Raw genomic sequence first — 14,937 nt, 5'->3', positions numbered from 1 at the left:
CATGTTTTGGTGTATGTTTTTATTTAAAATTCAAATGTAATACATTAATCCACTGCAAGTTTGCTTTAGGTAAGAACAGTGGGATGTTTCTGTATAAATGTATCCCATGTTCAATGAATGAAACAATGCACATATTTTCCAGTTTAAGCCGTCTCTATCCATTGCAAAACACTCTCTTCACACTCTCCGGTTAACAATCTGAACCAACAATTGGTATCAAAGCCATAGCTGATCTTAAGGGCCTAATACACTCATCACTTTTCATCCAATTTCTCAACCTCTGTCACGGTGAAACCACCTATCAAACTCCACACAGCCTGATTCAATGGCACAACACACAACCTCTCTTACTCCTCCAATCTTCAACGGTGAGCAATATCACATGTGGGCTATCAAAATGAAAACCTTTCTGGGGAGAAAAGGTTTATGGCAGTATGTTGAAGAGAATAAACAGCCACCAGTATTGGGGCCAAACCCCACTCTGAATCAGATCAAACTTCATGAAGAGGAAGCTACTAAGGTTCCTAGAGCTTTGTCACATATCCATGCAGCTGTAATTGAACTTGTGTTTACAAGAATCATGGCATATGAGACAACCAAGGAAGCATGGGATAAACTCAAGGAGGAGTTTGGTGGTAGTGATACAACAAGAAACATGCATGTATTGAACTTAAAGAGGGAGTTTGAAATGCTGAAGATGCAAGAGTCAGAATCAGTAAAGGAGTATGTAGATAGGTTGATGAATGTAGTGAATAAAATCAGGTTGTTGGGAGAGGAAATGACAGATAAGAGGATAGTGGAGAAAGTTCTAGTTAGTCTACCTGAGAGGTTTGAATCCAAGATTTCTTCACTTGAGGATTCTAAGGATTTGTCTCAAATTACACTCACTTAATTGGTGCATGCTTTGCAAGCTCAAGAGCAAAGGAGATTGTGGAGGCAAGAGGATTCAAGTGAGGGTGCAATGGTGGCAGGATTTAAAGGCAGACCTGGTCAGGGAGGAAGTAAAAGGCCTGTCAGAGATAAGAAGGGAAAGGAGAAAATGGCCAACCAATGGAGCAAACCAAGTGGAATGAGAGAGTTTCCATTGTGTTCTCACAGCAAGAAGAAGGGCCATTTTGAAAAGAGATACTGGTTCAAACCTAATATCCAATGTAAAGCATGTAAGCAATATGGCCATATTGAAAAAGTGTGCAAGAACAAGCCAAACCAACCACCACAGGCAGCACAGATTGTTGAGGATCAGCAGCCAAATTCAGATTCTGAGCAATTATTTGTGGCTTCATGCTGTGCAGTTTAGGTTTATAATGATGCATGGCTGATAGACAATGGTTGCACTAATCATATGACAGCAAACTTAGACGATTTTGTAAACTTGGACAAGTCATACCATTCCAAAGTTAAAGTTAGAAATGGGGAGTTTGTAGCTATCAAAGGGAGAAGAGATGTTGTTGTGCAAATAAGGTTAGGTATCAAACTAATTCCTAATGTTTTGTATGTACTTGATATAAGTCATAATTTGCTTAGTGTAGGACAAATGTTAGAAATGAATTATGTCCTACATTTCCAGGATCAGTCCTGCACAATCCTGGACAATGAAGGTAGTGAGTTAATAAGGGTTAGAATGATGGGAAAAAGCTTCCCTATTAGGTTGAAAAAACCAGAACCTAAAGCCTATACTGCTGATGTAAATGAGTCAGTATTATGGCACAAAAAATTAGGCCATTTCAATTATCATGCTCTTAGGAAAATTCAAACCAAAGAATTGGTCTACAGTCTACCAGAAATTGTAGAGACTAAGGTTGTATGTGCTACCTGTCAGCTTGGCAAGATGAGTAGACAACCATTCCCTGTAAACAAAGCCTGGAGAGCGACTGAGAAGCTCCAACTTATCCACACAAATGTGTGTGGACCTATGTAGGCACCATCACTAAATGGAAGCAAATATTTTGTTTTATTCATTAATGACTGGTCCAAGATGTGCTGGCTTTACTTTTTGAAACTGAAAAATGAAGTTGCAGCTATGTTTGAAAGATTTAAGCTGCAAGTTGAAAACCAAACTGGACTTAGCATCAAAACTATAAGAAGTGACAATGGGAGTGAGTACACCTCTAGTGAGTTTGAAATAATCTACAGGCGGGCTGGAATTGTGCATCAGTTTAGCAGTCCCTATACTCCACAGCAGAATGAAGTTAGTGAGAGGAAGAATATGACTGTTATGGAGATGGCTAGGTGCATGGTTGCTGAGAAGAAGTTGCCCAAGTCCTTTTGGGGAGAGGTAGTAAACACAAGGGTCTATTTGCTTAATAGGCTTCACACCAAGGTCTTAGCTAATCAAACACCTTATGAGGCTTGGTATGGAGTGATGCCTACGGTTGGAAATCTAAGAATTTTTTACAGTGTATGACATGCACTCATTTCAGTGGTCAAGAGAAGCAAACTAGATGACAAAGCCATGATAGAGATCTTTATTGGCTATAGTAAGCAGTCCAAGGCTTATAGAGTCTATGTTCCAGCAACCAAGAAAATTCACATCACTAGAGATGTGAAAGTAGATGAAAGTGGGTTCTGAAACTGGGAGAAAAATGAGGTTGAAGAAGACTCAAGAGGGCAGTTGACAGACACAGCAGTAGGCAGACATGATGATCCAGAAGAGACAGATTCTAATGATGATTTTCCAGTTCGTGGTACTAGGCCTCTGGCAGAAGTTTATGAGAGGTGTAATGTTGCCTTACTTGAACCTGCAAACTACAAGGAGGCTGCTAAGTCAGAGGTATGAAGGAATGCAATGTAAGAGGAGATAAACATGATTGAAAAGAATGGCACCTAGGAATTGGTAGATAGACTTGCAACTAGGAGGTAATCCAAGTCAAATGGATTTACAAAAGGAAGCTAAAACCTGATGGATCAGTGTAACATAGAACAAGGTTGGTTGTTAAAGGGTTTACTTAACAATTTGGAGTAGACTTCTCGAATACATTTGCACCCATGGCCAGGCATGACACAATTAGGCTTCTCCTTGCCTTGGCAGCCCAATTTGAGTGGAGAATCTATCAACTAGAGGTCAAGTCTGTTTCCTAAATGGTTGGCTCAATGAGGAAATTTATGTGGTGCAACCGGAGGGATATGAAGTGGTAAGGCTGGAGAACAAAGTCTATTTGCTGAGGAAGGCTCTATATGGCCTAAACCAGGCTCCTAGAGCCTGGTATAGTAGAATCAATTATCATTTGGTTAACTTGGGATATGTAAGGAGTCCAAATGAATAGACACTATATGTGAGAAGGTTGGAAGGGGAATTCACTATAATGTCATTATATGTTGATGATTTAATCATCATGGGGAGCAGCTCAATTCAGTTAGAGAAGTTTAAGATGGCCATGCACAATGAATTTGAAATGACTGATCTTGGGGAAATGTCTTATTTTCTTGGAATGGAGATCCACCAAAGTCAGCATGGGATATTTGTTAGCTAAAGGAAATTTGCCAATGAATTTCTACATAAGTTTGACATGGACAGGTGCAAACCAGTTGACACTCCTCTGGTTGCAAATTTGAAGCTGAGCAAAGATGATGAGGCTGTGAAGATTGATGAAAAAATGTATAGAAGTCTGATCGGGTGCCTACTATATTTGACTACCACTAGACTAGACTTAATGTTTGCAAGAAGTATTCTCTCCAGATTCATGAACAACCCGAGTGAAATCCATCTCAAGGCAGCCAAGAGGGTGCTGAGGTATATTAAGGGAAGTGCTGAGCTTGGTGTATGGTTTAAGAAGACTGAAAATTTGCAGCTTGTTAGGTACTCTGACAGTGACTGGGCTGGATGCATTGATGATATAAGAAGTACATCAAGCTATGTTTTCTTCTTGAATTCAGGAGCTATATGCTGGCTTTCCAAGAAGCAAGACACCATTGCTCAGTCCACAGCAGAAGCAGAATACATAAGAAGATACAAATGTTCTATCTTCACCAATCTCTCTAACATATAGTGTATGCTCATTTGGACTCCTTGCAAACCCCAAACTCACTAGGTATTCATTGATCCTACTGTACTAGGCCATATGAGCCTATTTTAGGCCATACAAGGCCTTTCTAAGGAGATACACCTTATCCTCTTGTCCTTCAACTTCATACTCTTCAGGTTGCTCTACAAAGATTTCTTCATCAAGCCACCCATTTAAAAGGGTAGACTTCACATCAAGTTGGGAAATTTTCCCCTTGAATTGGGCTGCAAGCGCAAGTAGAAGTCTGATTGTGTCATGCCTTGCAACAGGTGCGAAAGTATCAGAAAAGTCTACCCCAAACTGCTGTGCATAACCCTTTACTACAAGCCTTGCTTTATACCTATTAACTGAACCATCTGTATTCAATTTCTTCTTATAAATCCATTTCACCTAAATAACTTTCCTCCCAACAGGTCTGTCCACCAGTTCCCAAGTGACATTTTTCTCAATCATGCCTAATTCCTCTTCCATTACTGCCCTCCACTCTTTTACTCTGGTTGCTTCAAAGTAGCATGTTGGCTCTATCAAAGCCATGTTACATTTCTCATAAATCTCTGCCAAAGTCCTTATTCCCTTGACTGGAGAATCTGCTTTAGAATCTGAGTTGAAATCTGAAGCATCTGGGTTTTCTGTCAAATCTCTTTCTTACTCCAGCATCTTACTCTTCTCAACTTCATTTATTTCCCAATTCCACAGAGATCCTTCATCTACCTTCACATCTCGGTTGACCAGAAAGTTTTTTGTTTTAGGATTATAAATCCTATATGTTTTAGACAAGTTGTTGTACCCAACAGGTATTCAAGTTTCAGCCCTCTCATCTAGTTTTCTTCTCTTGCCAGTTGGTATGTGCGCATAACAAATACTTTCAAACACTTTGAGGTTGTCAATGCTTGGCTTTACTCCATACCAAGCCTCAAATGGAGTTTTGTTGTCAAGGGCTTTAGTTGGCAGCCTATTTAACAAATATACTGCTGTATTTACAACTTCTACCAAGAAAAATTTAGGAAGTTTTTTCTCAAACAGCATACACCTTGCCATCTCCATTATGGTCCTATTTTTCCTTTCACTCACACCATTTTGATGTGGTGTGTAAGGACTACTCAGTTGATGCTTTATTCCAGCTCCCACACACAATTCTTTCACAATTCTTTAAACTGGTTTGAGGTGTATTCTACACCATTATCACTCCTAACAGTTTTCAAGCTTAGACCAGTTTGATTCTCCACCATTTGCTTAAACTTCTTGAACATTACTGCCACTTCATCTTTTTGCTTCAAGAAATACACCCAACACAACCTAGAAAAGTCATCTGTAAACAGAAGGAAATACTTACTGCCATTTAAGGAAGACACTTGCATGGGACCACACATATTTATGTGTATGAGCTGAAGTTTTTCAGCAGCTTTCCAGCCTTGGCTTGTTGGAAATGGTTGTCTACTAAGTTTGCCCATTTGACAGATTTGACACACTCCTTCTTTCTCCTCAATTTCAGGCATGTTTTGAACAAGGCATCTCCTCTTCATCTCCTTAAGGCCAATGTAATGAAAATGACCAAGCCTTTTATGCCAAATTTTAGTTTTATCAATGTCACACCCGCGGCCCCACACAGGTACATGACTCACTAGGTACTGTCCCCCCAAGGGATTTCTTTCGCCTCCCCCACCACTTAAACCCAAGACCAAGGGGCTATAGTCAATTGGAAAGCATGGTGAGTACTATTGGGCTAGCTAGCCCAATGGTACCTAGTGAGTCACATACCTGTGTGGGCACCGCGAGGAACTCCTGTGTGGGGCCGCGGGTGTGACAATCAAGTTTGCTAGACAAGGCTTGTGAAACTGATTTTCTCCACTCAATTGGAAAAGTTTTTCCTAACATTCTCACTTTCATCAATTCATTGCCAAGATTATCAACTAAAATGCATGACATGTTTTGAAAATGCAAAGAGTAGTTCTCTAACATTTGGCCCACACTCAGCAAACTTTGATTAATTTCAGGCACATAAAGGACATTTGAAATGTATTTTGTACCTGATGGAGTTGGAATAGCAACCTTACCTCTTCCCTTGACTTCTACAAATCTTCCATTTCCAATCTTGACTCTAGATTGTTAGGACTTGTCACACGAAACTTGCTAGATTTGGAGTCATGTGGTTTGTACAACCACTGTCAATCAGCCAGACATCACCACACATCATCTGGTTCGAACATGAGGCCATAAAGAGCTACTCAGCTTCTGGACTTGGCTGTTAAACCTCCACCACCTGAGCCTATTGGTCCTGCTGATTTCTTTTATTTTTACACATTTTTTCTATGTGACCGAATTGTTTGCATGACCTGCATTGTATGCCAGGTCTGAACTAGCACCTTTTTTCTAGATGGTTCCTTTTTTTGTAGTGCAAACATGGAGGAAATGACTTCATTCCACCACGTTTTCCTCCTTGATACTTACTCTTCTCTTTTCCCTTCTTCTCACCAACATATTTCTTGGCTTCCCTTTGGTATAATCTTCCTTTCTAACTTGCAACCATGGCTGCCTCATTTGACTCTTCTTGCGTCAGCAGCCTTCTCTGCTCTTGGGCTTGAAGTGAGTGAACTAGTTCAGCCAAGCTGGTCTGGGACAGGTCTTTAGAGTCTTTTAGAGATGAAATTTTTGCTTCAAACCTTTCAGGCAAACTAATCAGGACCTTCTCCACTATAATCTTATTAGTCAGCTCTTCTCTAAGCAACTTAATTTTGTTCACCACATTCATAAGTCGATCCACATACTCCTTGACAGATTCAGCCTCCTACATCTTGAGCACCTCAAATTCTCTCCTTAAATTTAAGACTTGCATGTTGCGAGTCTGGCTACTCCCTCCAAACTCCTCCTTGAGGATGTCCTAAGCTTGTTTAGGGGTCTCACACGCCATGATTATGGAGAAGACTTGGTCAATGACAACCGAGTGTATACATGACAAAGCTCTTGGAGCTTTGGCTGCCTCTTCTTCATGGATTCTCATCTGGTTCAACGTCAGGTTTGGTCCAAGCTGAGGAACTTGCTTCTCCTTCTCCACATATTGCCACAAACCATGGCTTCTCAAGTAGTTTTTCATCTTGACAACCCAAACATGGAACTGATCACCATTGAAGATATGTAAAGAAAATGGAGTTAGGTTTGATGCCATGAGAAATCTCACGTATAGTTGTTTTTGGGTCCTGAAAGATCAATGTTGGCTCTGATACCAATTGTAGGTTTTTTAGTCTGGTTATACTAAGAGAAAGAAGGTTAACATGCATGAAAGAGAGAGTTGAAAAGAGAGAAATTTTTCAGTTCATGTCTGCTTTGTTTTCGTTCATTAACAGGGGAATATAAACACAAGTTTCTTCACTGTTACAACCACTCTACAGTGAGAAATTTTTTCAAATACAATGCATTCTAAACAACCCTAACTAATACAAATTTACAATGACATATATTGGCCTTAATTACCGACTGTCATCACCTAAAAACATCACATAATACATTCAAAAAATCAACCAAAATCTAGCATTGACAGACAGCCTTTACCATACCCTAACTTGGCACCAAAAATACAAACTTTAATTGCAAATCAGTTTCCAGCAAAATATCACACTCTTTAACAAATCCCCAGATACCTTTCTCCACTACAATTTTCATGGCCCATCCCAGAAGGTGATACGTAACAACACAAGTGATTTTATCACTTTCTGTTGCATTAATTCTTTCAATCAGCTCCTTAACTTTCTGCGGCATGAACCATAAGATTGCTTCAAAACACTTATCTAGTTGATTATAATCTTTGGATGTTCTTGTCCTAGAGGAACTGAAACAAGATGAATTTGGTTCCCTATACCATCCTTCATTGTCAATGCACTGGTAAGCCGCTTATGATTATAGTATGTGTTTATAAATGTAACTTTGCAGCCATGTTTGACTAAGCTTTGTGAGAACTCCATTAAAGGAATAACATGACCTTGTGCTGGATAAGGTATAACAAAAGCATGAGGATTTCCCATTTGGTTCTTTCTTTTGATAGGCAATGTTGAGAGCAGTCACTTTTGTAAAAAAATTTGTTCCAATCTTCTCTTTCTGTTTGACTTTTATTGAGTTTTTGCTTGTTCATCGTAGATGTGCTTCTGTTTGACTTTAGTCTTTTCCTTAAGATATTTTTATTGTTTTGTGCAATTTGCTGACTAGAATCTTAGGTTTTGAAAGGTTATATTTTGCTAACCTTACATGTTCCTAAAAAGTTGTTGATTTGATAGAAAGACTTGTTGCATTGATTATTAAAATATTCAAGTTTGATTACTTCTTACTCCGTGTATATGTAAAGAAAGCTACATTCAAACAGATCCTCAGGATTTAAATTTTGTTCATCTCTGTACATATAATAATTGGTCACTAAAATATTTATTAATTCTGTGACTTCAAAACTTGGCATTGCTCCATTGGATTTTATAATATTTTGAGCATCCAAAGGTCTTAATTTCCTTCTTATGCTCTTCATAAATACCAATTTGCTAACAGAAAAATAGTAACCATTCCAATTCCATCCCCTCTTTTTTTTTTTTTTTTTTTTTCTGTAACTCCAAAAGATCCCTAGAACTTTTGAACTTCTTTCAGGTATTTATTTATTGATTATTGTACATTGTCAAAGTGACAATTGTAACAAGCAGATTACTTGTATCTATTTTCTTGTTTTGATCTGGTGTCTCAAAGAAGTAGTTTCTAATAAAGAAGTTTTACAGTTTCCTATTTCCTTTTTCATAACTGTATAACTATGCACTTCTGAGATAGTTAAATTCTTCTCAGGAAAAAATTGAAATAGAAAAAGATCCCTAGAATATTGGATCAATGTGATTTTTGTATCTTTACCATTCTCTTTATATAGCAAAATCTTTACCTTTGATCTATGTGGCCAATTTATTGAACCATGTGAAAATTTCTTGGCCTCTAATTGTGATTGGTAGTGTTTGGTTATCCTCTTTGTATAGTGTATTACTTGTATTTATTATGTTTTTTTCTTTTTTAACAAGAATCGGAAAGGTATTTTTGTAATTGTTAAAGCAAGTGATATCTTGCTAGAAACATGATGATGTGATCTAAAGGCTTGCTCGATATGAAGTTTGCGATCAAATGTGCATGTGTTGTAATGATCTCAAGATGGATGCAAGCTGAAGTGGATGTGATTCGTAACGATCTCAAGAGCATGTGTTGTAATAAGCATGCAATCTAGAAGAAGTGACCAGGAGGTAATATGACCTAAAAGCGATGCAGGAAGGAATTCATGCGACCAAATAAGCATGCGATCAGAAGCATTATGCGACTTGAAAGAGGTCATGATTCAAAGCCAATCTGGAAGGTGTCAGAGTTGGTTAACTACCCAGAGTGGTTTAGCTAACTTCTAGGGATGTTTAGTCCGACAGATTTTGTGTTAAGTATGTTAGCATAAATAACAGTTGGATATGTGTTGGCCTAGTCTATAAAGGTAGCATATATTCTATCATTTTTTAGTCTAGCTATATATAGAAGAGTATATTGTATATATGCATAGAATTGATAGGTGTTTATTCTTACCTTGCATAGTCTTGTGTAATGGCTGATTTTCAGCCTTGTAATTAGCCCTACAGCTTCTATATAAAGGGAGCAACTCTCACAAGGAGAGCATTCAGAATAAAACCTAAATTGACATGGTATCAGAGCCACAAATTATTTTCGTGGTTTTCCCTCGGCTTGTCTGAATTCGCAATTCTTGTTTTCTTTTCGGTAATTTATTTTTTGAGTGTTGCTTGGTGGCTGTCGGCTCTTGGTTTTTTGTTGCTTGGTGGCTGTCAGCTGGAGTATTTTTGGTTGTGACGAATTCTTGGTGGATGTTGACAGATTATGGAGGGGTATTCCTGGTGAATCAGGTTTATACTTTCTGATTATAATTTTGTCACAATTCTAGTTTAGGTGTGTGACTATCGGCAATTGTTTTTTGGTGTTATTGGGCTGTTGCAATTCTTGTTCCAGTAACTGTTGTGATTTCTCTACTCTATCAATTTTTTTTGTGGTTATTATGTCTGGAGAAAATTCTATTGTTCGCTTTAATGGCAAGAACTATGCCAGTTGGGAATTTCAGTCAGGATGTTTGTGAAAGGGAAGGAGTTATGGGGTCATTTGGATGGGTCTTCTAAGGCTCCAATTGATCCCAAGGAACTTAGTTTATGGGAAAGCAGGGATGCTAGAATTGCTTCCTGGTTACTCAGCTCTGTTGAACCTCATATGGTCAACAATCTTCGTGGGTTCACTACTGTTAAGGCGATGTGGGATTACCTTCGGCGAATTTATTATCAAGATAATTCTGCCCGAAAGTTTCAATTGGAGTTAGACATTGGAAACGATCGCCAGGGGAACCTCTCTATTGAGCAATTTTATTCTGGTTTTATTAATTTATGGAGTGATTATTCTAGGTTGGCGCATTCTCAGGTTCCCAAAGAAGCTTTGGCAACATTACAAGCGGTTCACTCTGAGAGCCAACGGGATCAATTCTTGATTAAGCTCAAACCCAAGTTTGAAAGTGCACGAGCTAGGTTAATCAATCGCACACGTATCCCCTCTTTGGAGGTTTGCTTGGGTGAACTCTTGTGTGAAGAACAGCGTCTCACCTCACAGCTTGGCCTTGATCAAGACGCTGGTGGTTCTGAGATGGTTAATATGGCATACGCTGCTCAAGGCAGAGGACGATCCAGATTTCCACCACAATGTTATAGTAGCAAGGAAATTAGGCACATTGCCAAATACTGCAGCAAGAAATTATGCAATTATTGCAAGAAGGAGGGTCATGTCATTAAGGATTGTCATGTACGCCCTCAGAATCGATCCACTCCTACTTTTCATACTACTATTTAGTCTGTGTTTGTGCCTATATCTTCCACTCCGCCCGCTGTACCAAGTTCTTCTTCCAACATTACTCCTGAGCAGGTTCAACAAATGATTATTTCTGCCCTTTCTGCTCTTGGTCTTTAAGGTAAGACACATCTCCTTACTTCTCCTTGGTTAATTGACTCTGCAGCTTCCAATCACATGACTGGCAGTTCAGCAGCTTTACAAGATGTTCGTAAGTATGATGGTGAGCAGCATATTTAGATCATAGATGATAGTACTCTTCCCATTACTGCAGTTGGAAATCTAGGGTCTTCCTTTACTAATGTTTTTGTGTCTCTTGATTTATCTGCCAATCTCATTGCTGTTGGACAATTAGTAGAAGATAATTGTTCTATTCATTTTGATTGTTCTGGTTGTCATGTGCAGGATCAAGCGTCGAGACAAGAGATAGCGAAGGGGCCTAAAGTGGGACGTCTTTTTCCTCTTTAGTCGTTTTTCGTTCCTCGTTCAATTTCTACTGGTTGTTCTACTATTGCTAATAATAATAGCCATCTTTGGCATAAGAAATTGGGTCATCCCAACTCTATCATTTTGACACATCTTATGAAACATGGTTATTTGAGTAATACAAATGAATTTTCTTCCTTGTCTTTTGATTGTGCTCCTTATAAACTAAGAAAAAGCAAATCTTTACCTTTTCCTTTGGAGGATAGTCGTGCTTCTACATGTTTTGAAATTATTCATTCTGATGTTTGGGGTATGAGTCATGTTCTTTCTCATGCTCATTACATGTATTTTGTGACATTTATTGATGATTACAGTCGTTTCACGTGGGTCTATTTTCTTCGTTCTAAAGTTGATGTGTTTTTAACCTTTAAAACTTTTGTTGCCTATGTAGAAACCCAATTTTCTACCTATATTAAGATCTTAAGCTCAGATTCTGGGGGAGAATACATGTCTCATGCTTTTCAATCTTTTCTCCAATAGAAGGGTATTCTTTCTCAACGTTGGTGTCCTTACACCCCTCAACAAAATGGCGTCACCGAGCGTAAGAATAGACATCTTTTAAATGTTGTTCGTACATTGATACTTAAATCTTCTGTCCCTCCTAGATTTTGGGTAGAAGCATTATCTACAACTATACATTTGATTAATCGTCTGCCTTCTCCTACCTTGCATCTTGATTCTCCATATTCTCGTTTGTTTGGTGTTCCTCCTGATTACAATACTTTGCATGTTTTTGGTTGCGTTTGTTTTGTTCACTTACCTCCCATTGAACGTCAAAAGCTTGCTGCCCAATCTGTTCAATGTGCTTTTCTTGGCTATAGTAATTCTCATAAAGGATTTGTGTGTTATGATGCGGATGCTAACAAACTTCGTATTTCTCGTAATGTGATTTTTTTTGAAAATCAATATTTCTTTGTGTCTCGTACTAATCTTGTTTCCTCCTCTATTTCACTTCCTGTTTTTGATGATGTGTCTAGTACTCCTTCTTGTTTTAAGCCAGGTATTGTGTATCAATGATGTCGCCCACTGTCTCTTCCTTCCTCTGAACCGCCACCTGATCCTGTCTTGCATGAGCCCCGCCAATCTACTAGGGTTTCCCGGCCCCCAAATTGGTATGGTTTTTCTTCTTCTACTCTTCAGGCTACTCTTAATACTTCTTTTGTGCCTAAGTCTTATTCTCAAGCTTCTACTCAAGACTGGTGGCGCCAAGCTATGCAGGACGAACTTCAAGCTCTTCAGGACAATCACACATGGGGCATCGTCCCTTGTCTTGCTGGAGTTAAACCTATTGGGTGCAAATGTGTCTACACCATCAAGCTACGTGCTGAGGACTCTATCGAATGACATAAAGCTCGTCTGGTGGCACTCGGGAATCGGCAGGAGTATGGGCTTGATTATGAGGAAACATTCACTCTTGTGGCCAAAATGACTATTGTCCGCATTGTTATGGCCATTGTTGTTTCAAAAGGATGGTCGCTTCGCCAGATGGATGTGAAGAATGCGTTTCTACATGGTGATATGAAGGAAGAAATATTTATGTCTCCTCCTCTTGGCTTGTTTCCTTCCTCTTCTGTTGAGGTTTGTCGCTTAAAGCGATCTTTGTGTGGTTTGAAGCAAGCACCGCGGTCATGGTTTAAGAAGTTTCGTACCACTCTACTGGATTTCACTTTTACTCAGAGTCAGTATGACTCCTCTTTCTTCTTTCGCAAGACTACCCTTGGGATCGTTATACTTCTTGTGTATGTCGATGATATTATGATTAATGATCTGATCTCCAGTTAATTGACCAACTCCAACAGCGCCTCAAATCTTTGTTTCATATGAAAGATCTTGGTCCACTGCAATATTTTCTTAGACTTGAGGTTCAACATTGTCCAAATGGCACGCTCTTACATCAGCATGAGTGCACCCAAGAACTTCTTTCTTTAGCAGGCCTTCAAGATGGAAATTCAGTTCTTAGTCCTAGTTAGTAAATTCGCGTTTTATACGCGAATTATACGGCTAGCAGTATAATTCCCGTATAAAACGCGAATTCACGTATGTTATGAGGGCTGCCGTATAATTCGCGAATTATATACCCTATCCGTATAATTCGCGAATTATACCCGAATTTTTGCCGAATTTTTGCCGAATTTTTGCAGACAAAAAAATAATTACATGATAAGGCAAAACGACGTCGTTTTGGTGGGGTTTGACTAAAATTAAAAAAAATCTCCTTCTCCTCTTTCTCGGTTCTCTCTTCCACAGTCTTCATCTCTTCTTCAAATCTTCAACAATTCAACTCTTTTTTCTTCATCTCTTGACTCTGAGTCTTGATCTCTTCTTCTCTTCTCTTTTTAAATTTTAACTCTCTTCTCCAAGCTTTAAGTCCAAGACTTCAACTCTTCAAGCCTCAAGCTACACACTTCTTCTCTTCTCTTTTTAACTCTCTTTGAATCTTGTATGTTGGTGATTTGTTTGTGTTTGTGTTGGTGTGTGAGTAGTAGTAATAGGGGCTGGTGGATTGATGGATTTGTTATGTTGGTGGATTGATAGATTTGTTTGAAACATGTTTGATGAAATGCTTGTGAGAGTTATATTTGGTATCTGTTTTAACATAATATTTCATTTAGTTCTGTTGTTTTGTGTTGTATGGGTCAAAATGAAAAGACTAAAGATCATCTATGAAAGCAAAAGGTAAAGGCAAAACTGCAAAAGAAAAGCATGAATTCATAAAAATAATATTGTCGGGCTTGGATTTGGAATTGGCAGATACTTAAAGAAGAAGAAAAAAGCAACAAACCATCAGTTTACAACCAACGCCAACTGCAAATTGTAAACCCATGTGCACTTTGTCATGTTTTTAGATTTCATAACACTATTATTATTTGACCTTTGAATGTACTGTCCAATTAAATTCAGAAAATAAAACAACTATACTAATTGGAATCCAAACTTTGTATGCGTAGCTATAAAATTAAGGATAAAAATACTAGTCTTAGTTATTGTTCAAATATACTTTAAATTAAAAGGAAAATAAATTGTAGGGTCGACCACAATGGATTATTTAAATGGGGATGTTTTGAAAAGTGCTAAAACCAAGATTGCTATTGCCGTATTTTTCAAAACGTATTATTGACAATGTGTCGTATTAAACCCGTATATATCCGAATCGTATTTTTTCCGTATCCGAATTTTATGACCGAATTTTTACAAACGTATTTTTTACCATTTGCCGTATTATACCCGTAAAATTCCCGTACCGTTTTTTTGCCGTACCCGTATTTACTAACTAGGGTTCTTACACCTATGGAGGTCAATTTGAAGCTACGTCAGGCGGATGGTGATCCCTTATCCAATCCTTCAATGTATCTGCAGCTGGTGGGCAATTTGAATTATTTGACCATTTCTCGACCTGATGTCTCATTTGTTGTTCAGTAGGTCAGTTAGTTTATGCAGGCTCCATGCCAGACACATTTGGTTGCTATCCGTCGTCTTCTTCGATATCTCAAAGGGACATCTAGTCACGGCTTGTTTTTTCCCCTCAGGGAATTCTTTACAGTTGAAAGGTTTTAGTGATGCC

General features: G+C 38.5%; 1 protein-coding gene across 1 annotated transcript; it reads left to right on the top strand.

Annotated features, from left to right (window-relative positions):
- The first annotated feature begins 325 nt into the window (after positions 1–325).
- LOC116126972 lies at positions 326–892 on the top strand. The gene has a single exon (XM_031412640.1). It carries the CDS (start codon positions 326–328, stop codon positions 890–892), a length of 567 nt encoding a protein of 188 aa, XP_031268500.1.
- Positions 893–14,937: the final 14,045 nt, after the last annotated feature.

Source organism: Pistacia vera, unplaced genomic scaffold, assembly GCF_008641045.1.
Source record: "Pistacia vera cultivar Batoury unplaced genomic scaffold, PisVer_v2 Contig188, whole genome shotgun sequence".
In the NCBI taxonomy this organism is placed as follows: domain Eukaryota; kingdom Viridiplantae; phylum Streptophyta; class Magnoliopsida; order Sapindales; family Anacardiaceae; genus Pistacia; species Pistacia vera.
This window is presented reverse-complemented; position numbering and strand designations above follow the sequence as displayed.

Coding starts and splice junctions, on each gene's coding strand:
- LOC116126972 (XM_031412640.1), top strand. CDS start 326: ATGGCACAACACACAACCTCTCTTACTCCTCCAATCTTCAACGGTGAG.